At 34.8% G+C, this 26118-nt stretch overlaps 1 protein-coding gene across 2 annotated transcripts in view; it reads left to right on the top strand.

The window, feature by feature from the left end:
* Nucleotides 1–26118, top strand: part of UBR1 (ubiquitin protein ligase E3 component n-recognin 1) — a 54932-nt gene that overhangs the window by 5538 nt on the left and 23276 nt on the right. The window contains exons 4-28 of one of the 2 annotated variants that reach the window (XM_042048113.1): nt 3488–3618; nt 4654–4792; nt 5316–5378; nt 6052–6175; nt 7946–8053; nt 8492–8580; nt 9398–9496; nt 10177–10334; nt 10964–11063; nt 11338–11466; nt 11683–11863; nt 12766–12827; nt 13049–13159; nt 14101–14166; nt 14276–14377; nt 14987–15050; nt 15467–15591; nt 16526–16578; nt 17578–17680; nt 18200–18248; nt 19820–19974; nt 20911–21010; nt 22699–22808; nt 23440–23529; nt 25093–25280. In XM_042048113.1, the coding sequence (XP_041904047.1) occupies nt 3488–3618; nt 4654–4792; nt 5316–5378; nt 6052–6175; nt 7946–8053; nt 8492–8580; nt 9398–9496; nt 10177–10334; nt 10964–11063; nt 11338–11466; nt 11683–11863; nt 12766–12827; nt 13049–13159; nt 14101–14166; nt 14276–14377; nt 14987–15050; nt 15467–15591; nt 16526–16578; nt 17578–17680; nt 18200–18248; nt 19820–19974; nt 20911–21010; nt 22699–22808; nt 23440–23529; nt 25093–25280 (2699 nt within the window). Of the gene's footprint in view, nt 1–3487; nt 3619–4650; nt 4793–5315; nt 5379–6051; nt 6176–7945; nt 8054–8491; nt 8581–9397; nt 9497–10176; nt 10335–10963; nt 11064–11337; nt 11467–11682; nt 11864–12765; nt 12828–13048; nt 13160–14100; nt 14167–14275; nt 14378–14986; nt 15051–15466; nt 15592–16525; nt 16579–17577; nt 17681–18199; nt 18249–19819; nt 19975–20910; nt 21011–22698; nt 22809–23439; nt 23530–25092; nt 25281–26118 lie in introns of both variants that reach the window. The other variant, XM_042048112.1, reaches the window with a different exon arrangement.

Genomic DNA, 26118 nt, shown 5'->3' with positions numbered 1-26118 from the left:
CTTAGGTTTGCATGAGATCTTCTAATAGTTGTTTCAACAATTCAGTTGTTCTGAGAATAATAGTACTTTTTGCTTCCAAAACCCCTGATGAGTCCCTTTTACATCCTGCTGGGGAGCCTGTTTTTCTGCAAGGTACAGATTTTGATCTCACAGATCTGTGACAGCATATTCTGCTTTTTACCTCCCTTTCCTTTAGAACAGCTTTTTCATCATAATAAAATAAAACCAAATGTTAGGAAAAAAACACTGTAACCTTTATGAATTTTACCTAGAAGGCTGCTTCACTCTTGTTTAAAATCACATGGTCCAAATTTTGTGGATTTGTTTTCCAAACAACATTCAAGCAAAGCTTGAGGGGAAACTGCTTGCATTCAGGAGTCCTCAGCATTTTGTTTGTTTGTATGAAGATGAGCTGGTCAGAATATTCTTCAAGGCATTTGCATACAATGGAGATAATGGTTAGATCATATCAATAGTGACTGCACCTGGTTTTCAGCTGGAGTGAAAACTATAGTTATGCCTGTGATCCTAAGGAAACAGGGAGCTTCCCATGCTTCTTCAAGTAATATTTCTCATCCAATCTCTGATAAGGTCTTTGGCTGGCTTGCAGTGAATTTGTTTGATCATCACTTCTGTCATGGAGCTGTTTAAGTCCAAAGCTGTGTTGCAACTGCCTGTCAAATAAACTGGAGCATACTCCTACGATGAGTGCTACTTGAGAGTTGTGACTGATAGAAAACCTATAATTAGACAATTACTTGAATTTGAAGAAGTAGAAGGCTGCTTATTAGTTCTTTGTTGTCAATATGTGTAGCTATTATGCAGTCAGTATATGCAGACTCTCTAAGAGGGTAGAAGTACAGCCACATCAATAATGCAGTGCATCAGCATATTAATATAAACTATATGTAGCTATTTGAAAGATTACATTGCATGTCCATCTTTCTTTTTTAATAAAGGACTTGTCTGTCATGGATTCTTTATGACGATGGTGAATGTTTGGATTACCTCATGGTTTGTTCTCTGTTTTGAGAATCAAGGGCATTCAAAATGTAGGAATTTTCTCAGCATACAGTGAGGAAAAGAAATGAGTGACAAAGCACCTTTGGTACAGATATCTTGTGTATTTCTTTTCCAGCATGTTTTCTGATAGGGCAGAAGTTTATCCTGTGCTTGTCAAACAGACAGAAAGCATTCTTGTCTGGATAATTCTGACCAGTATTCCTTTAATTACTCTACATGCAGAGAATATATAATTTTAGAATCCCCACTCAGGGCTTTCAGGAGTTATCCATTTTCTGTTGATTCCAAAATAATGTCTTCCATGTGCCAGAAATACAAAACTCTTTTTGCCTAAATATATCCTTAAAACCAGTTAACTTTAAGAAGTCGTGTTTGAGGTAAGAAAGCAATACTTGCCAGGCCCCCTTTTTTTTTTTTTTAAAGGTTGTTACTTATTTCCAGACTTCAGTACCTAAAGATACTTTGTTTGTTCTTCCACAATTTTGGGTTTTTAAACTTTGCCTTGAAGCTTAAATAATTATGCACTTTTGGGCATAGTTCTGAGACAATTTTCTTTTTACCCTTTCACTTTACATTAGATGTATCTTAATTTCATTTTACTGTGACTTCTATTAAAATGGATATTATATATAAATATATATAAAACTAAAATTGGAGGTGGCATAGCATCATTTAACATTTCACTACTTGTATGAGTGCAATTGCCATTTTTCATAGTTTATAAATCCTTTGATGTGATTTCCTCTGATTTTTTTTTTTTTTTTCCTGCAGACTGAAGGGAAGCAGCATGTCTTATTACAGGATTATCTCTGCACACAATACTGAGTTTTTCTCCAGCTCTATTGTTTTTTTTCTTAACATACATTAGTGCTTAAAAAGCCAAACTGTTAAGAAAAATGGGAAAAAAAATTAGTATGTTTACAGCTCAGGTCAATTAGATTATTCCTAGCACTGTATTTTTTTTCATTCTGCTCCAAACATTAAGATGATGAAAGTTTTGTCAGTCTGGGGAAAAGAATAATTACCCCAGATATGTACATTCTTAATTGTTGAGATATAAAAGCATATCCAGAATTTAGTATGTACACTTCGTGATGTTTATAGACCATGGTTTCACTGATACACATTTTTAGATTGCATGTTTGACTCTAAATTACTGTTCTGATGCGTATCAGGTCAGAAAACTGTTGTTCATGTTAACATATTTTTACTTCTATTTTGCTACAGTTTTAGCTTTTCCATCTTACCTAATGCATTATTCAACAGAATTTTGTTTTTTTAAAAAAACCTTTCTGCTTCGTAAATCAACTACAGTCATATTTATCCATTTAAGAATTTCTGAAAATATGGTTCTTAGCTGTATTAAACACATCACTCTGTTCTTTGATATTTAATGTGTGTCAGATTATGTATTGCAGAAGTGAGTGCCCTTAATACTTTGGGATTCAAAGTCACACATGAAAAGCTTTATCCCTGGAAAATACCTGTTTGTCATCTTTTTTTCATTCTAGCAAAAACATACCTATTCAGATTTTTTTTTTGGCAGTTTGAGTGAACCTAAAGTTATAGGAAACTTTGTGCAAATACAGCTTCTGTTTCAGTGTCATGTTTATATATGAAACTACTGGATTTGGTTGTGTTACCATTAATAACGTTATATACATTTCTGTACGCATATGCTAAAAGGAAGGTGGGGTGTGGTAAAGGTCATCAGGGCCCTGGGATTAAAGCCCTCCTTCTATACAGCCTCATTGCAGTGTACCTGTGTCTTATACCTGAACATTGATTGCTTCATTCGTAGGTGCAGATTTGGTAATGATTTTCTTAACTTAAAAGCTTAATATATCTCCTGCTTAAATGCCTATAGAAATGATTAATCATGTTATATGGTGTAGACAATTCACTTGATATGGATGGGAAATATGTCAGTTCACAGGGATATTTTGAATGATTTCTGAAATGATCTCTGAAAAGAACAGAGTTAGGATTCCTTGAATGTTTGTTTGATTGTCGTAATTTTTTGACAGAATACCCTCACGAAAAAAGAAAAGCAATGCAGGGGAAGAATCTTGGTCTGCACTGCAAACTTTTAATATCTATGGGTATGCAGAAAGCTGCTAAACAGCTTTTTTGAATGCAAGTTTAAAAAAAAAGTGAAGTTAACACATTTGATGAGGCCTTTCATAGTCTAGTCCTAGATAAAACATGGATGCATAAAGAAAGGTGGGTGAAACTGTTGGAATACTACTGAGAGACCTTGGGATGAAATGACTTTGAAAATAAGAAATTCCGTGAGGTTAATTTGCTTGAAAAAATCATGAAAAGGATAATTTCCTGATTATAGTATAAATATGTATAGATATTATAATATAATTTCCTGTTATAGTATAAGGTATTCTACCAACCCCCTTTTAATTTTCTTTTCAGGTTCTTTTCTGTAGTAATATTATCTCATGTTTTACAGAATTCTGAATGTCAGTTGAACGAAGAAATTATGGAGCATTCTAGGAGGGTGTTTCCCTCAGTGATAAAATACATTGTAGATATGCTTATCTGGGAGGAAGAGAAGGAACTGCCTCCGGAGCTCACCGTTAGGTAGGGAGTATTTCCAACTTTCTCTTCGAGGCATTAGCAACTTGGATTATAATTTTGCCTGGGATATTCTCATACTCATGCAGACATTAGTCCTGAAATCACTGTAAACAGCACTGTGGTATTTTTGACCTAGAGTTATATAGAGAAAAGCTTTTGATACTTTGTGGGGAAAGTAGTGTGTGACTGTCCTCCATCAATCACTGAAGAGAAGTGCTCCTGAGCCAGCCTGATCCATAGTGAAGCGGCAGATCTTAGTGCACAGGGGAGGAAATGTCAGGAGAGTGGAGAGACCCATCAGGTGCCATTGGCTCTTGTGGGAGACACTGATGGGACACTAAGGGACAGGGGAGCAGGACAGAGCTGGCAGATTTTCAAGGATGCTTTCCACAGAGCTTGAGAGAAAGATGTGGACAAACCTTTTAGTGAGGTCTGTTGCAATAGGACAAGGGCTAATGGTTTTAAACTAAAGGAGGGTAGATTTAGAATAAGTACAAGAAGGAATCTTTTACAATGAGGGTGGTGAAAATGTTGGAACTGATTGCCCGTAGGGTTGGTGGATGCACCATCCCTGGAAACATTCAAGGTCAGGTTGGATGGGGCTCTGAGCAACCTGATCTAGTTGAAGATGTCCCTGGTCATTGCAGGGGGGCTGGACTGGATGATCTTTAAAGGTCCCCTCTAACTCAAACCATTCCATGATTCTATGAAAATGGAAAATGCCTGTCTATCACATTACAAAACAAATGGGTTCATAAAACAGCAGAGAAAGGAAATAATAAGAGAATATCAAATAACTTCACAACTTCTCTTTTGTATTTGATACATAGTTTCTGTGACTTTTTTCTGGCATAGGTGGTGGTGGGGGATGTCATTAGCATGAAGAATTAGCATTAGCATGCTTGATTTACTTGAATAACTTTTTTTTTGTATTTGACATTCTTCTCAAGCTATCAAATAAGCTGTTGCTTGTATTTGATAGGACACTATTTACAATTTTACTTTTATTTGTGCGAAATGTTATCTTTTTCCCAGCAGAGAGAAGGTAGACAGCTACTACTGTGTCCTTTTCAATGATGAGCACCATTCTTATGATCATGTAATCTATAGCCTGCAAAGGGCACTTGGCTGTGAACTTGGTGAAGCCCAGTTGCATACGACTGCCATAGATAAAGAGGTTAGTGCATTTGGGATATCTGAGAGAGTCACCTTTTAATCATTGAGTGTTACTACTACAGTCACTTGGTTATAGAATCTTTGTTTGCTGGAGCTTGAGGAGAGAAAGGCATATTGCTGAGCAACTCTTAGTCAACACTTGTTTCTCAGGTGTGGAGAACTTGTTTAGGAAGCACATACCTCTGGTTATACTCTGCTATTTCATGTACTGTGTGCTAGGAGAAAAGTTGATATGGTTTGTATTTGAAGTATTCTGCAGAAATCTTTCATCTATTTTAATGTGTGAATGAATTTTCCTTATTTAATAATAAGATACCCAGACTTTACTTAGTTGTTTGTTGTTAATTTAGATAGCTTTTTATTCTACAGAAAATTATGTTAATTTTTATTTGCTTTTAGATGTTTATTGTGAGTGGTGTTGGGCCCTGTTTTTCTATTACATATGAAAAATATAGCAAGGATCAGACTTGTGACATTTTGGGTTTGCTTTATGTTGGTCTCATGCTCAATATTTTCTTAAACAGGGTCGTAGAGCTGTTAAGGCAGGACATTATGCCTCTTGTCAGGAAGCAAAAGAAGAAATTAAGGTAACTTCCCAAAGTATTTTTCACAAAAACCACCCCATACCAACCTAATTAGTATTACTACTGAGCACTTACTTGTCTGCTGTACAGTCTTTATCTTAGTACTTCCGTGGTTTTATAACTTGCCTGTGAACTTTTTGAAATTGAATTTACACCACCACATTTGAGATAGATAGATACCTTTATGTTGCTGTTGTACCAGGGATGGCAAGAAAAATGACATAGACCTCGGGTCCAGGAGCGAATGGAATTATTTAATAATTTACAGACACGTTTATATAACTGGGTTCACTTGAATGGCATAAGGTTATTGGTCCCTTGACCATCCACCTCCCAGAATGATTGGTTAAACTCTACAACACCCATTTCAAAATATTTTCTCCAGTCAGTATCATAACAAGGTGCAAAACAAGCAACACCTGCAAGATAAAGGCTTGGTTTACAAAAACCTCAAACTGTTTTCAGCTAGCCTGTGTGTGAAAGCAGAACTTTCACAGGATGCTGACAGAAAGCTGGAAAATTTCTCTGCTTCAAGCTTTTCAGCATCCACACCTTTAGAAATAAAACATCGAACTGTTTTCTTTGTTTTGCTTGGGAGAGATGGTGGGTGGTGAAAATAAATAATGAAATTAATGTTATTTTATTTTATGTGTACTAATATTTACCTGACTCCTAGAGGCATTCTGAAAATGTTTCTCAACGACCCCTCCACGTGGAGGTTCTGCATGCTGATGTTATGGCACACCAGAAGTTTGCCTTGCGCCTTGGTTCTTGGCTGAACAAACTCATGAGCTATTCAAGTAAGCATTGCTGGGTTTTGTTACAATAATGCCATGTCAGTTTTTCAATGAATTTAGCAGCATTATATATGATATTCCCTTAATTAAAATACTTTAATGTTCTTCCTAATTAGAAAATAAATAATGCAGTAGCATGGGTGCTGATCTCCATTAGTGAGGTTATGAATAGCAGTACTTTTCTGTTCCTTCTTGTTGAAATAAATGTATTTGTTTCCCTGTTTGAGCACTGTCTCAAAGTTTTATTATTCTCACTTTCAGCGTCGCTCACACATGGTGTGTGACTCTTTTACTTAAAAGCTGCCCTCCTCAGTGCTGGTGGAAGGCCACAGAGCATCTCTATCAGTGAAAACATACATTCTCTGCTTTTGTTAATTCCTGCTTCAGATTTGATAGCTGTGATTTATTAGAAAGTGTCAATAAAACAAGCAAATTAAAACCTTCATTTAAAAAGAATTCCAGTGGTGGAAAGTCTGTTTGAAGCTTTCAAACATTGTTCTGGTGTTTGATGATGCATATGGTTTTAAAGAAGATTTCTGAATCAATGTACTTTTGATTTGGTTTTTTTTTTCCATACCTGTGTCTTGCCACACTAAAGGCATTATAAAATTTCTCCACACAGTAAAAGTATGCATAGATTAAGCTCTACTCACTCCTTATCATCCTTCTTTATAGGTAAATCTGGTGGTCTGCTTTAGCCCCTTTGTGTGCTTTGTTACTAGAGTGTATTTCTTCTAATTTTTTCTAAAGACTTGCTGATCTTTCACTTGAAATACATAGATCAGAATTGTACCTTTTTGTAATTCTTTACAGTGTTTTACAAATTTTAGTGTTCACTTCTTTTCAAGTTTGTATTTATTTTGCCAATGGTATTTTCCTGCTGTTCTGAATTCCTCAGACAGTTCTGATTGGTACAGATTTTTGAGTGTTGTTTATTTCAAAGTTTCTAGTGAAAGTTTGGTTTTTGTCCAGGTAAGTTAACAGATATTTTTATATGTTTTAGAAGAGCCTTCAAATTCAAAAATTGAAGTCAAACATTCCTATCCTTCTTCTGGATTATATACATTGAGGCTTTATGAGCCTGATGTTCTGTACTCAGCTGGAACGTTTGTGTGGTCTAGTGGTTCCTGTTCTTTTCACGATTTTGTTTCAAGTGGTAGAACATGAATCAAGAAACATTTAATAATGTGTATTTCCAGGTTGTCAGGAATTTGATTCATGACTCTTCACTTTTTGTTTTCAAATTAGTAACGTAAGGCCTCATTTTTGAATGTTAAAAAGCCATGGGTGACTGCGATATGTTGATCTCCAAAACTGCTTCAATTACTGTGTTTACTGATAGGTGCAAGAAAATATAAAAGAATTTCTGAAATTCTCCAAAAGGCTGACTTTCAAGGCCTGAGGCAGTGACTTGCCTAGCCCTGTGCATTTCTGTGCTGATATGGTAAAGCCTTCTTATGGATCTGCTTTGCAAAGCTCTCTAAATTATTTTAATTTTAAAATACTCTTCTGCATCATGGGATTTATTAAATTAAGTAGGCAAGAATAATAGGAAGAAATTAGTAAGGCAAAGGGTATGTGGGAGTATGGTCATTGAGGAAAAAATGTTAAAAGTAATTCTTACTTAAGTGGCTCCTTTTTTTCTTCTTTTAAAAGGGAGCAGAATTCTGTAATTCTAATTTTCTTGTGTCATATAATTTAATTTAATATTTAATTTAATATAATTTAATTACTGAAGCATTCTTGTACAAATGAGTAGTTTCATCCCTACAGGTGACTTTCGCCAGATCTTTTGTCAAGTATGTCTCAAAGAAGAAGCTGGATCTGAAAAGCCCTGCTTTATAAGCAAGTTGATGCTATGGGATGCAAAACTTCATAAAGGTTTGTGTATCCATGTTGCTATAAACTGAAGAGGCAAATTAATTTTTCATGTGTGTAACATATAGATAAAAGTATGTGCTAAGTAGGTAGAATTACATTTCTTTGTGGTTTTTATATTATGGTTTTTATACAGGTGAGCTAATTTATGTTTGGGGTATGAATCTGCCACCTCAATTTCTCCTGCTTTATGTATCTTGAAGAATCTTTTTATAAAATGCAACCTGACAGTGAGTGACTTGATGCTTACCCTGTGTTTTAAATACATACCAATAAATGTCAAAACCAAAAGAAAAATTTATTAACTAAGTTCATATGCTTCATAACCATTTCAAGGCTTTTAATGAATTTTATTTATAGTTTAGTAATTGGTTCCTTTTTTTCACAAAAATCTGCATCTTAGTACAACAAAGTGACATGCATGGTATTGGCTCTTTGCAGGGGCAAGGAAGGTTCTTCATGAACTTATCTTCAGTAGTTTTTTCATGGAAATGGAATACAAAAAGCTTTTTGCTGTGGAATTTGTGAAGGTAAATGGTTTCGTTTTGATGCTATGAATTTGTACTGGCTTTATAAAATTTCCCCCGAAACTGAAAATTGTTTCAATATAAATAATAAATTTTAATCAAGCAGAGCTTCAATGACTAGCTCAGCCTTTATATAGTGCAGTTAATTAATTGCCATGTCACTCGTTTGTTCCTTAGAATCATGTAGGGATATGCTCATTTGAATGCCATATCATTAGTATTCTGTGTATCTTTTGAAATGCTGGTTGAACTGCAACTGAAATTGGCCTTTCTTTTTGAAAATTAAATACAATAATTAAGAAATATACAAAACATAAGACAAAGTGCTTTTTGTTTTAGGGTGGGACTTTTTAATTCTGATAAAGATAATTGATACTTCATGATTTTCTGTGGACTCAAACAAAGCAATGACTTGCATTACTCATTGTACATGTCTTTTACAGACAGTTTTGAATAACTATCCATGCAGTTCACTGCAGAAGGAAGACTTGTTTTAAGAGAAGTTAATGTCTTTTTTTTTTTTCCATATATTTTATTAAATTTTTTTTTCAGATACTTAAAATTTTTCAGGGAGTATTGGTTGTAGGAGAAAAAAATTTTGGTTCCAGCCTGGCAAGTCAGTTAAATTTGTGCTTATCTTCAGTGTTCAGGCAGTGGGGGCTGTATTGAATTGCTTTGGTACATTGAGGACATTGTGCTGTTTTTCTTGGAACTGCCTCTATTAGGTGGGAGAAACACATTGAGATGTAATTCTTGTAACTAAAAAAGTAAACATTTTTATTAACATTTGTTTAATGTCCCCAATATTCTCTTTTTCTAGTATTACAAGGCATTGCAAAAAGAATACATCAGTGATGATCATGACAGAGTTCTCTCTGTGACAGCACTCTCAGTTCAGATGTTCACTGTACCTACTCTGGTACGTACAGCCTGTCTCTGCTAGAGGTGTAAAATAAGTTTGAGAATTGCTAGCAGTGCCACCTTTGCAGATTGTTGTATTTGGCAGGGAGTCTTTATGCATTGCTGAGTTGAATAGGAATGATTTTGAGATTTTTTAAGGCTGATATGAAAGCAGGAGCTTGAGTTGATGTGAAAATTCATTACAGACTGTAGAGGGAATGCAAATAAGTCTAAGTTCTTGGCACGTTGTACTCTGCATTAACTTTGTGTATTTATTTACTGCTCACATTTACCTTCCTATGTGACTTTGAAAACAGGGCAAGGGGTTAAAAAATGGTTAAATGTATTTTTGTGGGGGTGAAATATGTTACATCTTAAGGGGGGGAAATATATCTCTACATTTTAAAGGTTATATGTTTCTTGGCTGAAGTACTAATGTAAAAATTCTTTTCTATGTGGTCTTTCTAGAAAAACCCCAGCATATCTATTATATAGATGCTGTCAGAATTGAACAAACATACAAAGTTGATACCAGTTGTGTTCCTATGCAATAAATACTGTGGGAGGTTTTTTATCTTGGGCTCTTTGCAAATGCTTAAAATAATTTTTAATCAGAAAGATTGGATTCGAAGGAAAAAATCTTTTGACCAAAACATTTAACAAAAATAGGAAGAAAAAATTTTCACTTTGTTCTTGCAGGCCCGACATCTTATTGAGGAGCAAAATGTAATCACCACCATTACAGAGACACTCCTAGAAGTGCTTCCAGAGTACCTAGACAAAAATGACAAGTTCAACTTCCAAGGCTACAGTCAGGACAAGCTGAACCGGGTATATGCAGTAATATATGACCTCAGGTAAGTGTAAGGCTGAGAAGCTAGAACAGCTCTAAAAATACTGGTAGTACGATGAGGTGTTTCAATTCAGAGTTGGATGATAAAATTGCTAAAACCAAACCCAAGCCCCTCAAAAAACTCACATGGAATCTTAATATTTTCTTTTTCAGTGGAAACGTAAAATTTTAAAATATCAAAGTTATATTCTATAAAAACATTTTTCAATTTTAAATTATCTAATTGCATATAATATTTAAATTAATAAATATATCTGCTGTAAGACAGTATGGGAAATTTGTCTCCTACTTGCTGTCATTCTGGGAAAGCTATAATCCTCACTTGCATAGGGTTTTCCACTGTTAATGGTACCAAATTGCTCTGATAAACTGAGTAATGTAAAACCAAACCATCCCACATACCTTGGAATTTGAAAAAAGTCTGTTAATTTCCAATGATGGATTCCCACCAAGCTACTAGTAGTTCTAGTATTTGGGGAAATTTTGAGTACTTTGGGATGGGAAGGGTGATGTAATTTGATGATGTAATTGATGATATTAAAACAATTGGAAACAATTGTATTTCAAGAACACTTGAAATATAAGTGCAAAAGAAGTCTGAGCAAAGGGTGATAATATTTTCTTTGGGGACAGGTATGTCTTAGTCAGCAAGCCTACGGTGTGGACAGACCGTCTGAGGGAGCGCTTTTTAGAAGGATTTGTTTCTTTTCTAAGGATTCTAACTTGCATGCAGGTACAATACATTTAAATAATTTCTTTCTAATATTCTGTTGTAAAGAGATTACAGCTCCTCTTTTTTCCCCGTAATAATATTGTGGATGTAAACATGCAATTACAATGTTAAATTCTTCAGTCCCTGTTTTGGTGGGTGAAAAAGTCATGTTTATAGAAGTAATACTCATCAGATTTACCTGCATGTATTTTACATTTTGATTGTGGAATTTTGTGTTGTGTTAAGCCTGTGATCACTGATTTAGACAGAGTATTTTGTGGGATTTCCATTTCAGGGAATGGAGGAGATAAAAAGACAGATTGGTCAGCACATTGAGGTGGACCCTGACTGGGAAGCAGCTATTGCCATACAGATGCAGCTCAAGAACATTCTTTTAATGTTCCAAGAGTGGTGTGCCTGTGATGTAAGTATATCAGTTGTTTGGGATTCTTGCATGCATGCCTTTTGTGAATCTTCCTGAAGGCTTTTGAAATAGCAGATTCTATAAAAGCTCACTATTGTTCAGTATAGTTCTCCACAAAAAAATTGTCTGAAATAATTATTCTGCAGCATGACGAAGAGAGAAAGGATGGACTGCATGATTTTTAAATATAACCTATGCATGTATTTTAAATCCTAGGAAGAGCTGCTGCTCAGGTCCTACAGAGAATGCCATAAAGCTGTGATGAGGTGCAGCACAAATGGCCGCTCTCGGGAGAAGACAGTATTTCACTTATGTGGCCATACCCTGGAGAGCAGACCTTACAGAGTGTCTGCAGATCCTGTCAGCATACATTTGCCACTGTCTAGGACTCTTGCTGGTAAGTGATGTGTTTTGATTGCTGTTTAAACCATGGTTATCATCCATCTCTATTTCTTTACTCCAGAAAACATTTGGATTAAGTGCTTCACAGATCAGTTGCTCTCTGCCTTTCTGACATTCTCATGGTCAGGAAGATATGCTCCCCATATGTTCCACTAAGGGAAAGTTTTTCACAAAACGTTTTCCATCCAGGTTGGAGGATGTCTTTTTAAATGGGAGAGAGAGAAGTCAGTCAAGAAGGAAAAAATTTCCTTTTTAATGAGGTCCTCAGTTTTCTCTGAAGTATTTCTGGTTCTGTTTCTATCTGCTTTGTTTAAACAAATGTCAATTATTACTGTATCTTGAATTTATTTTCCAGCCACAGTATCTTAGTACTGTTAAAATGCACCTCCTAAAAGACATGTTTGCACTATGCCAGGACAGGTTTCTAGTCAGAATACAAAGGACCACAGCAGTGGGGGATTGCTACTTTCTGTAGAACACAAATGAAATCATATGCTATTATTAAACTGTAGATTCTTTATCACATCATTTGATACCAGGATACCATCTGTTAAGCCTTGTAGTCTTGAAATTAATTTACTACTGATATATGATTTAAATGTGAAATAAAAATTTTGCTAATATTATATAGCATCTCAATTTAGATGGTGTTAATTAATTCATTCTTTGTAAATTTATTCATAAAATAATGGATTGTAAGACTGGTAAGAACTGTTGTGATAATGTAATAGATCTTCTGCCTTAAAAAAAGGAAAGTATGAAGTCTTTCCTAAACAAACCTAGCCTTTTCTTCTGTAATTGTATGAATTGTGGATTGTTTAGGTGACATTTAGAAGGGGTTGGAGAGCCTTTACTGATTTTGATTTATTTTCTGATTTTTCTTCCTTGGTTTTGTAGGTCTTCATGTGCGATTAAGCAAGACTGGAGCCATCTCAAGATTGCATGAGTTTGTTTCGCCTGTAAGAGACTTTTATTTTTTTCCCAAATGCTTCTTGTGATTTATACTCTGGGAAGAAAAAAGCCTGAAGCTATATCCTCGAACCTTCATGGCACACATACAAGCTATTTTTCAGCTGTCAATATATTTTTGTTCGTTAGGACTTACACTTTTAAAACCACTGGCAGATTTATTCTTATGTGGGTTTTTTGTTTTTTGTTTTTTCCCTTTTTTAAATTCTAGGAAGAATTTCAAGTGGAGCTGCTTGTAGAATATCCTTTGCGATGTCTTGTCCTGGTTGCGCAGGTTGCTGCAGAGATGTGGAGAAGAAATGGGCTCTCCCTGATAAGCCAGGTATTCCCTTACAGTGTTCAGTGGTGAGCTGATCCTAATAATGTTTGCCAGGGTTTTTCAGTAATGCTGCCAGGGGTTCATCCAGTGTGGAGAGAGGTCATGGGGTCACTCCCACAGTAAATAGAAAGGTTTCTAGGTGGAAATTTATGTTACTTGGTTTTATTTCTAACTTCAGCAATGGCTTACCTCCCTGTCTTAGGTGAGTGTTTTCATCTCCATTATGACTGTTTCTTACTCTGTGAAATAGTAATAATGTTACTGATGTCTACTTGTAAGCTGCTTTCAGATCTCATAATCACTGCATAAGTACTTGTTAGTATTCCTGCTTATAACATAAAATGTTAGAAGTTCTTCTTGTTGTATGGAAATTATTATAGGCAAAAGTTTAAACTATATTTGTCTCATACTAAACTTTTGAGAACCCTATAGCTAGGCATACAAACATTTTCTAACACTTGTGACTTCTGTTGCAAGAGTAAAGGTAAAGGGAAGAGTCTACCCTTGCATTTGCCTGCTTTGGCTTCACTTTGGGGTGTTTTTTTGTTTGGTTTTCTTTTTTCTTCTTTTAATGGCAGAAATTCTCTTCTAACCTTGCACAGGACCCTTTGGTGAAATCAAAGTAAATATTGGTAAACCCCTGTAGAATTGTCTTTCTGAAAACTAGGGTAGGAGAAGCAGGACGTTTGGACTTAATTCAGTAGCAGACATGGGAATTAAGCCCTCTTGGAAGGGGGTCTGAAGTATGGCATAGACTTTTTCTGGATAGGTAAAAAACCATTTTTCATTTCCATCAAAGTACTTTTTTTTTTTTTTTGAAAGAAATCTGGACTTTCCTTTACTCAGTAAAGGTGTGGTACAGTTTAAAAAAGCCTCAGAGATTAACTGATGCACATTTGGTAGTATATTACTTTATATCTCTATTTTATTTTCCTGTTTCCTAGGTATTCTATTATCAAGACGTTAAATGCAGAGAGGAGATGTACGATAAAGACATCATCATGCTCCAGGTATAATGTTCTGAGTCATTGTGTACTTGTCATTTAAAAAAAATTCAGTTAAATTTGCATGATTTTGAAATAGTAAGTGATGTTCATATTAATTTGGGTTTTTTGATAGATAGGTGCATCTCTTATGGATCCAAACCAGTTCCTCCTGCTGATACTGCAGAGATACGAGCTTGCCGATGCTTTCAAAAAGATCAAACCCACCAAAGATCAGGTAAGTAGCAAATCTTTCTGCTGTTTAATTTGTCAGCTTTGAGTATATGAAACAGCAGTAAGAAAAACTCGCTACTGTTGATAACTGCATTTTCAAGGCTGCACTATAAGTCAGTAAACACAGGAGCTGGTGGTTAGGTAAGTATTTTGTATTTGGAATTTGTAGAGGCTTCCTCAAAAATAGCAAGCAAGTTTTGCCCCTTTTGATCTTTATTTCATAGGGCATCTGCCAAAATCCATGTAAGTCAATTCACTACAGCACTTCACATGTCTTTTAGGCCATGTTACATGCTTTTATTTTGGTTGGAAGTTTCTTGGGTTGTTATGCTACTTTTTGTGGCTTGACCTTTGATAAAACCCTTCATTTGGGATACTTTTTTTAGCTGATGTTTCTTTTCTTGCATATGAATCTTGAACTTTAGTTGTTCTATAATATCTCCTCTACAGGAGCAGGCACTTTTTCCAGCTTGTTAGAATGGAATTTCTTCTTAGAGTCCTGTGCTTCAGCAAAGTAGTAGATAAGAGGGCTGAGCTCAGTGTCATTTAAAGGATGAATTTTTGTACACCTTTGTTTTTGGTATTTTTAACCTTATTTTGGTCATTCTTGCAGGATTTGATTAAGCAATATAATGTTTTAATAGAAGAGATGCTACAGATTCTCATCTATGTTGTGGGTAAGATTCATTTCTCTCTGTTGTTGTAGTACTGCATTATTGCTTAGAGCAGGCTTGATGATTTTCTTTAATACAGATAGTATAGAGAGGATACTGGAGAGTGCATCTTTTAAATAGATGATTCAGTAACACAAGTATTTCTCCGCTGGAAGCAATAGGAGTTGCACAGTGAAAAGAGCTGTTAGATAATTTCATAATTGACATTAAAATAGAATATAAAGAGAGTCCATCTTGACCCATTTTGTTAGGAAGCTAGGCTAAGAAACATTTTTACTCAGATACTTGGGACAGGCTTCTGACAAATGCAAGCTTATACAATGAAACATCCCAACAGTACCATTATCATGGTGCAAAGTTCAAATATGCTTTATACTCATCATATTTGCCATTCTTCTTCTTTTGGTTCTCTCTGACAGGGGAAAGATATGTGCCTGGAATCAGTAATGTGACAAAAGAAGATGTTATAATGAGAGAAATCATCCATCTGTTATGTATTGAACCAATGGCTCACAGTGCAATTACCAAGTCCTTACCTGAAAACGTGAGTCCTGATTTATTTACCTCTTTCCTTCATTTACTTTTTCTTGTTTTATGTCTTTCTTCTTTAGCTTTCATATCTTTATATTGGAAGCATTCCTAATACAAAGCTTAACTGTTGGTGTGAGAATTACAAAATGGTGTGACAAAGGGGCTAACACACCTTACTGATGTAAAGGTAAATGTCATAGATTCAAGTATGGACTGATCTGAAAAGACTTGTATGGAAATTATGCTTTTTGATTAAGAGGTGCATTTTTTTTTTTAGAATATTCAGCTGTAGTTCTCTTAGATTGGAAAAGAAAAGTTGTGACATTTTCTGGTTTGGCCCTGTAGGATGATGCAACTGGATTCCATTCTGCCCTGTGTACCATTAATAAATTTGAGCCTGTAATTTTGATCACTTAAACCTGGACAGATCCATTTGGAGTCGTGTTGTACAGGTCTATTCGAAAACAGAGAATTCCTTGTCATTCCATTACAGTTGTTGAAGATTCAAGCAAAGGCGAGGGATGTGGATTAGATTTTATAGTCTGTGCAAGTGTTCAGGGCCACCAATCAATGCAAAAACCCCTAAATGTTCATTGTAAATGAAATAGCCTGAAATATTATCATAGTATCCACATTCACTGTTTTAAAACATGTAAACCTCTTTTTTTTCCCTCCATTAAGCTTGGGTAAGCATTGACCTATTTCTAGAGATCAGCTCTGTTATTAATGAAGTTCTACAGTATTAAGTGAGAGTATTATGTATCTTTGATGCTTCCTTGAAACTTGCCAATTATGAATATCTGCTTTCTGTTTAACAGTGGGCAAAATATAATAGTTCGTGAGTTAGGGCATTATCTAAATCTGTTTGTCTATTTTTGTTACTCATAGCATAATACTGAAGATATTTGAATCATTATATGTTTATCTCAAACTAAATTTTTTACCAGGAGAACAATGAAACTGGCTTGGAGAATGTAATTGATAAAGTGGCTACATTTAAGTAAGTTTTTAATGTTGTTTAATAAGTAGCTTGAATGTAAAATAAGATTTCTTAGATTATTTGGCTTAAACAAGCTGAACTGCATGGTCTCTGTTAGCTAGTATTTTGCTGTCTTGAAATAATTATGTTTGCAAATATGCATAGGAAAGAAAAAGTGTGTGGAATATCCTATGCTGCTGCTGCTCCTCTCCCTTTGCCACGCTCTTTCCTCAAATTCAGTTTGAGGAGTCTCAGGAGTTTAGTAATCTCAAGTCCTAGTGGGAGAATCTTCAAAAGTTCATTTTTTTTCAAAGATGGTTAGGAAAGTTAACAAGTCATTGTACCTTTGGCAGTCACCATCTAGTAGCTGGTGTAAATGTTGCGTAGTTGCTGATTTTCTGGAACTTTCCCTCTTTTTTTCTGGGAGTTAATTTTATGTATAAATATATATGTGTGTGTGTGTATGCAAATATAGAACAATAAATTGTAGTTGAAAAAAAACTAGTTCAAATGTCTGCTATTTTTGTGAAAAAAAAAGTCTTAGTTATTTTAGTATACCTTACTTTAAATTTCATGTGGCTTGCTTTAATTAAGAGCAACTGTAGGTGTACCTAGGAATTTTATTTTGGAAATTATATGAACAGTTAAAAAAAATCTCACTGGCTAGAAGTAGCAAGTATTACTTGTTTTATACTTTGGTTAAAGAAAGGATTGAATTTTATACGATAACATCCAATGTCTAAAATTCTAAGCCATACAGTTAAAAAGAATTTTCAGAGGCTGTATGGCATGCTCTAGGTGGTATAGACTAGAAATATTTTACTGTTGGATTGTTTACTCCTGTACATCCTTTCTTGAAAATTTAAGACTCATAACTATACTCACTCTCTGCTTTTAATAAGTTAGTGAGTAACTGTTACAATTCCTCCTTCCTTAGAAAACAAATTGTGTTTGTTTACATTCGAAGATGTGCTGAATGTACATTACTAATCTGTGTGTTGTGAAATATTTCTCTGTAAGGAAACCGGGTGTCTCTGGCCATGGAGTTTATGAACTGAAAGATGAATGCTTGAAGGAATTCAATATGTTCTTTTATCACTACACTAAGACCCAGCACAGCAAGGTAAGCAGTGTAAGATTCACTCTCAAAGGTTAAAAAAATAGTACATACTTATCAATGTTTAAAGAGTTTTGCTGAATAAATGCAATCTAAAGAAATTGATCCAGTAAAGGGTATATGCAGCTGCCTTCAAAACTAAATGTTCCATGAAGATTGTCAATACAAATTGACCATGGTAGGGTTTGCATTAGTGTTTCCTGTGTGACAACTTGTGTATTAACTCTAACTCTTGATGCTGAGAACAAAATGTGATATGAATTATTTTTGCATTGGGAAACCCCAAACTTTGCTTTTGTAACTCTTACTGAGGAAGCAAATATGTCCAATTATTTATCTTTACTACAAATTTGAATGCAAAATGTAATGTTGTTAAACATGTTTCAGACAAAATTCTAGTATACAACCAGGCATTCACTATGTATCTTGCCGTATTTCTAGTGTAGGATTTCTCATTATTTCATTAATCTCATTATTGTGTACTTCTGTAGAGGTGCTGATACAACAATACTCCTTTTTCTGTAGGCTGAACATACACAAAAGAAAAGAAGAAAACAAGAAAACAGAGATGAAGGTAAATTCTAAAGTTAATGATTCAACAAATGGGATAATTTGGTAGTATATGCAGTTGTGTATATATATGAGCTTTGGGAGATGTCTTGTGACTTAATAGTGGGTAGTTGAGTTTATATTAAATTTGTTTTGATTTGTAGTAATTGTCTGTAATTGACACCTAGCATTTGTTTTGTCTTTTTTCTTTATCACGGATAGGAATTCTGGAACTTTTAGTTTAATTTACAGGTAGGGAAATAAACATGACACAGTACCTGTTGACAAACCCATGAACGACTCAGAGATTTTATGGTGGAGTAACCAAGATTTGGGGTTTTTTTTGAGCAGTTTCTTTAGCACAGTGTTGAAACATCATAATGCCATGTAGAGAAGGTTGCCACAGGAACTAATGCTCATATCCATTCAGTAATACAAGAATGAGACTTAAGTTTTAGAAATAACTTTTTATAAGGTATGAACACATAAAACAATAAACCCCCATGTATCTATTGTAACACAAATGTTATTTCCGTTTTGGGTTTACTTTTACCCATTCAAGTCAAAAGCATTTAATCGAGTTGATTTGAGGTAACTTGGTAAGCTGAACAAATAAGTAAAATGAACAATTTAGTAAACTCAACTTTGCCCCTTCCCCTTTCACTCTGGCAATTTAAAATGATGTCAGAGGAATTAATTTTGTAGAAATTTTTAAAAATGCGCTTATTTAGATGTAATTTTCAAAGACTCCCATTCATATAATTGGACCAAAATAGGGTTCCAAAATATGAAGGTATGTTGACACTGATGTGTGTTCCCCTGAAACTATATGTTTTGTTGCAGGTACTTCCTGCATATTCTTTTATGTGGCTGTATTGTCTTTGTCAGTAACTTCATTCAGCCTAAATTGTCCAAGGAATGATGGTTTCAGAAACGCTTCATTCATAGAGGTCCTCTGAAAAGAGGCAATCTGAAAATAGGCATCCAGGTACCAAAAGAGGACTGAAGTCAGTGGTTCCTGGTAGGGAGAAGCTGGAAGCTGTGGTGTTAAATGAGGTGCTGTTAGTTGATTCCAAGATTCCACATCAGAGTTCCAGTATTAACTCAGAAAATGTACATAACTAGAAATTACTGGAATGCCAGTAGCAAAAAAAATTTAGACGTGTGATGTGTCTATCCAGACATGTGACACTGTAGTGTAGGACACTACAGTCTGGAAGCTCCACTCCTCATTTTTGTTTAACTACTTGAAAACTTTGTATTTGCTGCAAAGCACAAACTGTGTGTTTTGTAGTGATACATAAATGATAAGGCAGTATGAAGTGTTAAAAATTTGCATTTACAGATACAACTAATACTTGTGATTGATTGTTTAACTTAGCTTGCATGTGTTTTATATAAGAACTTACTAAAAGTACTTAGGTTTGCCAAAGATGAAAGTTGACTTAGGCAAACAATTGTGTTTGAACATGGTTTTATTTATTTATATGTCCAGTTTTTCTTTCACTGAAATTAGTATGTTTGTGCTCTCTACTTTTGCCTGTAATCTTGGGTGGGATGTCAGTTCATTGATATCTTTGCACATCTGTTTTCTAGCATTGCCACCACCTCCTCCTCCAGACTTCAGTCCTGCATTCAGCAACGTGGTGAGGATTCTGAACTGTGATGTTATGATGCACATCCTGCGGACCCTTCTGCAGAGGGCAGTGGAGCTGGAAACCCACTTGTGGACTGAGGCTATGATCCAAATGGTATGGTTAGCCTTGGTCATCTTCTGATGGCCATTCCATCAGAATGGAATGAGATCATATTTTGATCTTATGATACATGGTGTTGACTGCATAGTATAAGGTCAAAATATGTAATGATAAACTTTAACTTGGAATGCTTTTGTCCCCAAACCTATTTTTATGAATCTTACTGACAAAAAGTATTTTTAATCATCTAATTATCTATCTCTGTTGTAAAATAGAAACATGATACACAATAGTACTGAAGTTCTCTATTTTGCTTTCCTCCCTGTGTTGACTCATCATTCAAGTTGTTTCAATATGTAATTCTCCTTACCTCATCTTTTTCTTGAAACTTCACAAATAAGTAACCCTTTGATAATTGGAATTTTTTGAGCTGCACAGTCTCCAAATACATAATGTCTTTGGGGCCTCAGTCCTGAAATAATATAATTTTTGTAAGTATTTAAACATTTAATTTTACTGCAGTGACTTTAGTCTTTTAAAACATTGTTGAAATGTTTTTAGGATGTGTTTTTTTGTTTGTTTGTTTTTGCAGGGTTGTTATTTTAATACTTACAGAATTAGAACCTGAAATTAAAGACTACTTGAATTAATCAGTTTTGTTAGAGGGTATAGATTGCCTTGCCAATCCTGCTAATCTTTGGATTATGGAATTGCCAAATACAGATTTTATATCAGCAAAATGACAAGATTTCATATATTAGTAATATAAAGCATGTGCAAGTTGATGAATTTTAGTGCAATTAATATGCAAAAAATTTATATTGTGCTTTTTTTATTTCACCTTCCATGTATGATCTCTGCACTATCATGTGTTTTATCATTCATATAATCAACATAATACAGAACTGTATTAAAAATCCTTATTTTATGTGCCAGTTTTCCATATCTTAAACACTGAATGAGACTTATTATTTTTCTCTTTTTTTTCAGGTGCTTCATCTTCTTTCTTTAGGGTTACTAGAAGAGAAGCAGCAGTTACAGAAGTCTCCTGAGGAAGAAGTGGTCTTTGATTTTTATCACAAAGCAACACGTATGTTTCATTTTCCTTAAAAGCACAGAATAAACTAGGCTAACTTGATTTTGTAAGGACTAAAATAAGCTAGAAGAAATTATTCAGTGGTTTTAGTCAGAAAGGCTTTACTTTATGCTATATAATTAAAACCTGATAATTTAAAATTTTTAAAAATAATTAAGAAATCAGTTTTGGACTAGCTTCCTTTGTTCCCAGTTTCCAGGTAGGTTGAAGAGGATATGTGCTTCTCTTCCTGGGACAGAAATGAAAAGTAGTACTAGTGTTACATAACTGAAAATGGTTTTTCCTTCACAAGAACAGCATTGAAATGGGAACTAAGAACTCTTTGAAAAATGTCAGTGGATTTAAGTGAACTGTGTCCATCTTTGGTTCTCTTGAGCTGTACAATTATTGATTTACCTGCAAGTTAGTCTTTCACTATGGTAGTGAAAACCGAAAGAGAACTTAATGGCTGTGGCTTGTACTTTTTTCTTTTTCAAATCTTTATTGAGCATTTCCTAATATTACATTCAGGACTATTGTGTGGGAGTTGGAATCTGCGTTTTCTAAATAATCTTCTGTCTTATCTAGAGTTTCTGCTTCACTGTGTAAGAGTAAACAAAAAATTCTATTATCAAGCTAAACATCACTGTCACTTGTGAGATGCAACAGAGATAAGAATTGTGAAGTAAAATCATAGAATCATAGAATTGTTCGTATTAGAAAAGACCTCTGAGATCATTAAGTCCGAATTTTAACTCAGCACTGCCAAGCGCACGACTAAATCGTGTTCCTAAACATCATATCTATGTGTCTTTCAAATACCTTCTACAAGAATAAATATATAAAACTACTGAAGTCCCTTTATTCAGTTTTTAAAAAATGCTGTGTTTGAAAAGCACTTCCAAATGCACTTTATTTTAAAATTTTTTCTTATTGTTGAGGAAGAAGCATCATCATCACACTGAAAGTAGTTCCATTTAAGAAGTTTCTTGTCAACTATAGGAATACAATAAAAGTAGCAATTATAACTGAGATGCTAGAGAATGCCTTGCTAGCTTTAGTTTTGCATAACCAGAAAAACCAAAGCCCCGCTTACATGTAAGGGATGCAAAAATAATCAGTATTTTTGTAAGAAAGCTCTTATTGAGAAGCAATTTATTAAAAGAAAGTTCTTTTTGCAATGTATTTGTCTTCCTACTAAAAAAGTAAAATGAATTCTGTGTGGAAAGTGCTGCAAAACAAATATAATTGAAGAGAATGGTCTCCATTTTAAAGCATTTTTGTGTTAGAGAAGGGCCTAGAATGCTATGAACTCTCACCAAGTTGTGAGGAAGGAAATAATTATTGTAATTACAGTAGCTTTTGTGATTAGAAATAAACAAGTACACAATAAGCTGTTAGCAAACATAGGTAAAGCTCTAAAGAGCTTTACTGCTTCCCCCGAAAGGAAAGGCCATTGTTTTCTAAGCAGACATTATTAAGCAAAAATTAAGAAATAGTTGATCTACAAAGGGTAAGTTATACTCTATAGAACTGGAATAAGCAGATGAAATGATACCAGAAATGTAACTACACAGTTTGTGTTCATGCATGTGTGTTACATAATCAGCAATATTTTAAGGCTTCTCCATGGTTGTAAATACATTAAAATGTTAGGGTTTTTTTTTCCCTGAAGGCCCTTTTCTATTTTTCACTTTGTAAAGGAATGGGAAGCTCAGCCTTGAATGCTGTGAATGTGTTAATGCTTCTGGAGAAATTGAAGAGAGTTCCCCAGTTAGAGGCGCAAAAGGACACAGTCAATTGGATACTGCAGGTACACAAAGGAGAGATAAGTATGATCTGATTTCAGTAATGTAGAAACCTTTTCTGGAAGATGTTATGATTCCTACATATAGTCCAGTGTTTACATCTGCAGTGATTGCTTCAGAAGTTTAATCTGTTGCAGCACTGTACTTGCTACTTGTACTTTCAAGTATTGGGTCAATTTTTGCTTGGGTAACTCATTCCAGTAATGACATTTGTATGCATATCCTCATATCTGTTCCAAAAGAACAGCAAATAATGAGTAAAGTAGTGTTCTGGGAGTGCACATACAGTCTTGGGTGTTTCTGTTATTTAGGAGTATTGAGTGGTTTAATCCATTTGAAAATCTGAAAATAACATGAAATGAAATACCAAGAGTTTTAATCCTGTCTATCATAGAACAGATTGGGTTGGAAGGGACCTTAAAAATTATCTAGCTCCAAGCCCCTGCCATGGGTAGGGACACCTTCCAATAGACCAGATTGCCTACAGCCTCATCCAGCCTGGACTTGAACACTTACAGCGTTCACAAATTCTCTGGGCAGCCTGTTCAATGCTTATATATTGTAGTATTGGAAATGTATTAATCTATATTGTTCCAAGTTGCATTTTCTTTTTAACATCTAAGTCTCTATTTTCAGATGTTTGACACGGTGAAGAGATTGAGAGAAAAATCTAGTTTGCCAACAGTAGGAGCTACGTCAGGCTCAGAAGCTGTAAGAGGTGATGAGGTAATGATAAAATAAAAGTCCAGGGAAGCTCTGTATTTAATGTTTTGAGTGGCTATTTTCAATAATTTGCCGAAATTTATTGTTGCCTAAAACGATGATTTTTCAAAACTAATTTCTGGTATCTTGTCTACAACTAGGATTTAGGTTCCAAGAATAATATTTTTAGTAAGTGAAATTTGTGCTAAACATGTTTCATGGAATTATCAGCAGCTAATGTGAGCTTTGGTCATACTCTCAAGTGAAGCAACTGAGGGGGCTGAAGGAAGTAATTTGTGCTCATCTTTCCATTTCTTGTCTTTGTGATTTGACCACCTTTTCTATTATACTGTCATTGTACAGTAATTAGAAATACAAGTCCACTTTAAATCACGTCTTATAATTTACGATATCTATCAAGAGATTAATCTGCTTTGCCCTGGTTGTATAAAGACATGAGCCTTAAGTAATTTTTCTTATTGTCAGTCTCTTTGCCCTTCCCTTAAAATAACTTCTAAATCTGTGGTCAAATGACACAGTGAAATGGAGATTTCAAAGGTGACTTCAGTCCTGTGGAGTGGTTGTGTTTTCAATTGGCATTTGAACAGAAAAGAAGAATCTAATTACCCTTATCCAGTAAGCAAAGGCAGACCAGTTTGCTCTTACACGTTTGGTTTGGCAACTGCTTGCTGCTGAGCAATCTCTTGGCTGGTCATTGCATGCCTAGTTCTAAACTTACCACACAGCATATGCCATGTTTCTTTTTTGAGGTAGATGTCGTATGAGATCTGCTAAGGGATCAAACAAAATACAGAAGTCAGTAAGAAATTAGTCTCTTACAGTTCTACTTGTGGAGCAATTTGTTGTTTGATTTCCTGGAAAAGTGATGGTACTGTGAATGGAAACCTTGTGTATAATGTTGTATTTGTCCCTTAAATAATTGAGTGGGAAGAGTTAGGGTCTATATATTTTAATAAAGTCTATCTGTGTTTTTTGAATTCTGTGTTTCTAAAGCATAGAAATACTTCGTTTATGGTTTTTGAAAACATGATACAAGAGTAAATGTTGGAGGAATAATGGTTTTCCAGTGTACCATAATGAAAATACAATACACAGATGCATAAAATGCTGACACATTTGTTGTGTCATGGATAGGCACTTCAAGATAAAATTTTCTTCAATTTCCGTAAGGGAGATACTGAATACTCAGTAGGGTTTTGCTTATGGGGAGAATAACAGAACACTGGAGAAAGCTTTGACGTTCACCTCGCTAAAATTTCTTAAGAACAGACAAGTACCTAATTAAAATGACTCAAGTATTATTGATCATGTCTTTGGGCTAGGAATTGTACTAGGCACCTTTTGTAGACCACAAAAGTCCAGTGTTAGTTAATGAACCTAGTCAACATGTAAAGATTTGAGTTTTATTTATTTTTATTTTAGATAGCAGTTAGCTTTTTTCCTCATTAAGGTGTCGTCAGTTAAGGAATTTTATGTCAGTGCTTAGAATGCCTATAATGAGGAGAGAGTCTCCTCATTTCTTGATGTTCTCAGCTGCCTGAGATTTCTTTATTCTCTTACTGTAAGACACAGAGCACTCAGGATAAAGAGAAAGCTGAGCGGAAGAGAAAGGCGGAAGCAGCAAGGTTGCACCGTCAGAAGATAATGGCCCAGATGTCTGCCCTGCAGAGGAATTTCATTGAAACCCACAAGCTTCTGTATGAAAACACACTGGAGGCCCAGGGGAAAGAAGATGCTATTATGGAAGAAGAAAGGTAAGAAAAAACAGACATTCAGAGTTCTGGTGGGAAGAGTTCGTTACCTGCTATGTGAGTTCATTATGCAACCTAAAGTACATAAGTAGGTTCAAGGGATAGATTGTGTCATTCCAGTCAACAAACTTGTATCTCTATTTCCTTTTAAGTCATCTTCTGTTATAGAATTATATGTAAAATAGCATGTGTGTGCTGATGTAAAAACAGTGGATCACTTTGTAGAGCAGCATAAAATAAACTATAAAAAGAAAATTTCTTCAGATGGTGAATACTTATATTGTTTAATGTTTGAGAAAATGTCATTAGAAAGCTGTCGAGTTGACCACACTGTAATTTTGGAGGTGACTGTCTATCTTGTATGAAAATTTAAGTGTTTTATTTGGAAAGAATCTGAAAGCCAATGTGCCTTAAGTTTAGGTTGCAATGAAGAAAGTATGCTTCTTGTAGCTCAAATCACTTGAGATTTTTTGTTAGGTTTTTAGCATCTTAGTTCATACTGAAGGTGTTTGATTTATATTGGTTATAATTTTGTTGGTATGCATTGCTCCTGGTCTAGAGATACTTCAGCAGTATAGTACACCTAATACAGCTCACAATTTCTGTTTAATTGGGACTGTACAAAACTAATCTGGAAAACAGAGCTACCTGCTGGAAGAAAAGTACAGATCACTTCCTTATGCTTTGGTCTTTAATAAAGCATGTTCTGTAAATCATTGTTGAACTCTGAAATAGTGAATATTTAAAAAATATGCGGAAGCTTGTTGTATCATGAAGCATTGGATTAAGGTAGTGGCATTTATTTTTGGTAGTGGCATTCATTTGTTTGCTTCAAGAATGG

Source organism: Corvus kubaryi, unplaced genomic scaffold, assembly GCF_017639235.1.
Source record: "Corvus kubaryi isolate FWS band 111438036 unplaced genomic scaffold, C.kubaryi_AGA036_p1.0 66, whole genome shotgun sequence".
NCBI classification, from domain to species: Eukaryota; Metazoa; Chordata; class Aves; order Passeriformes; family Corvidae; genus Corvus; species Corvus kubaryi.
Note: the sequence above shows the minus strand (reverse complement) of the source record. Positions and strands in the feature narration are given on the sequence as shown.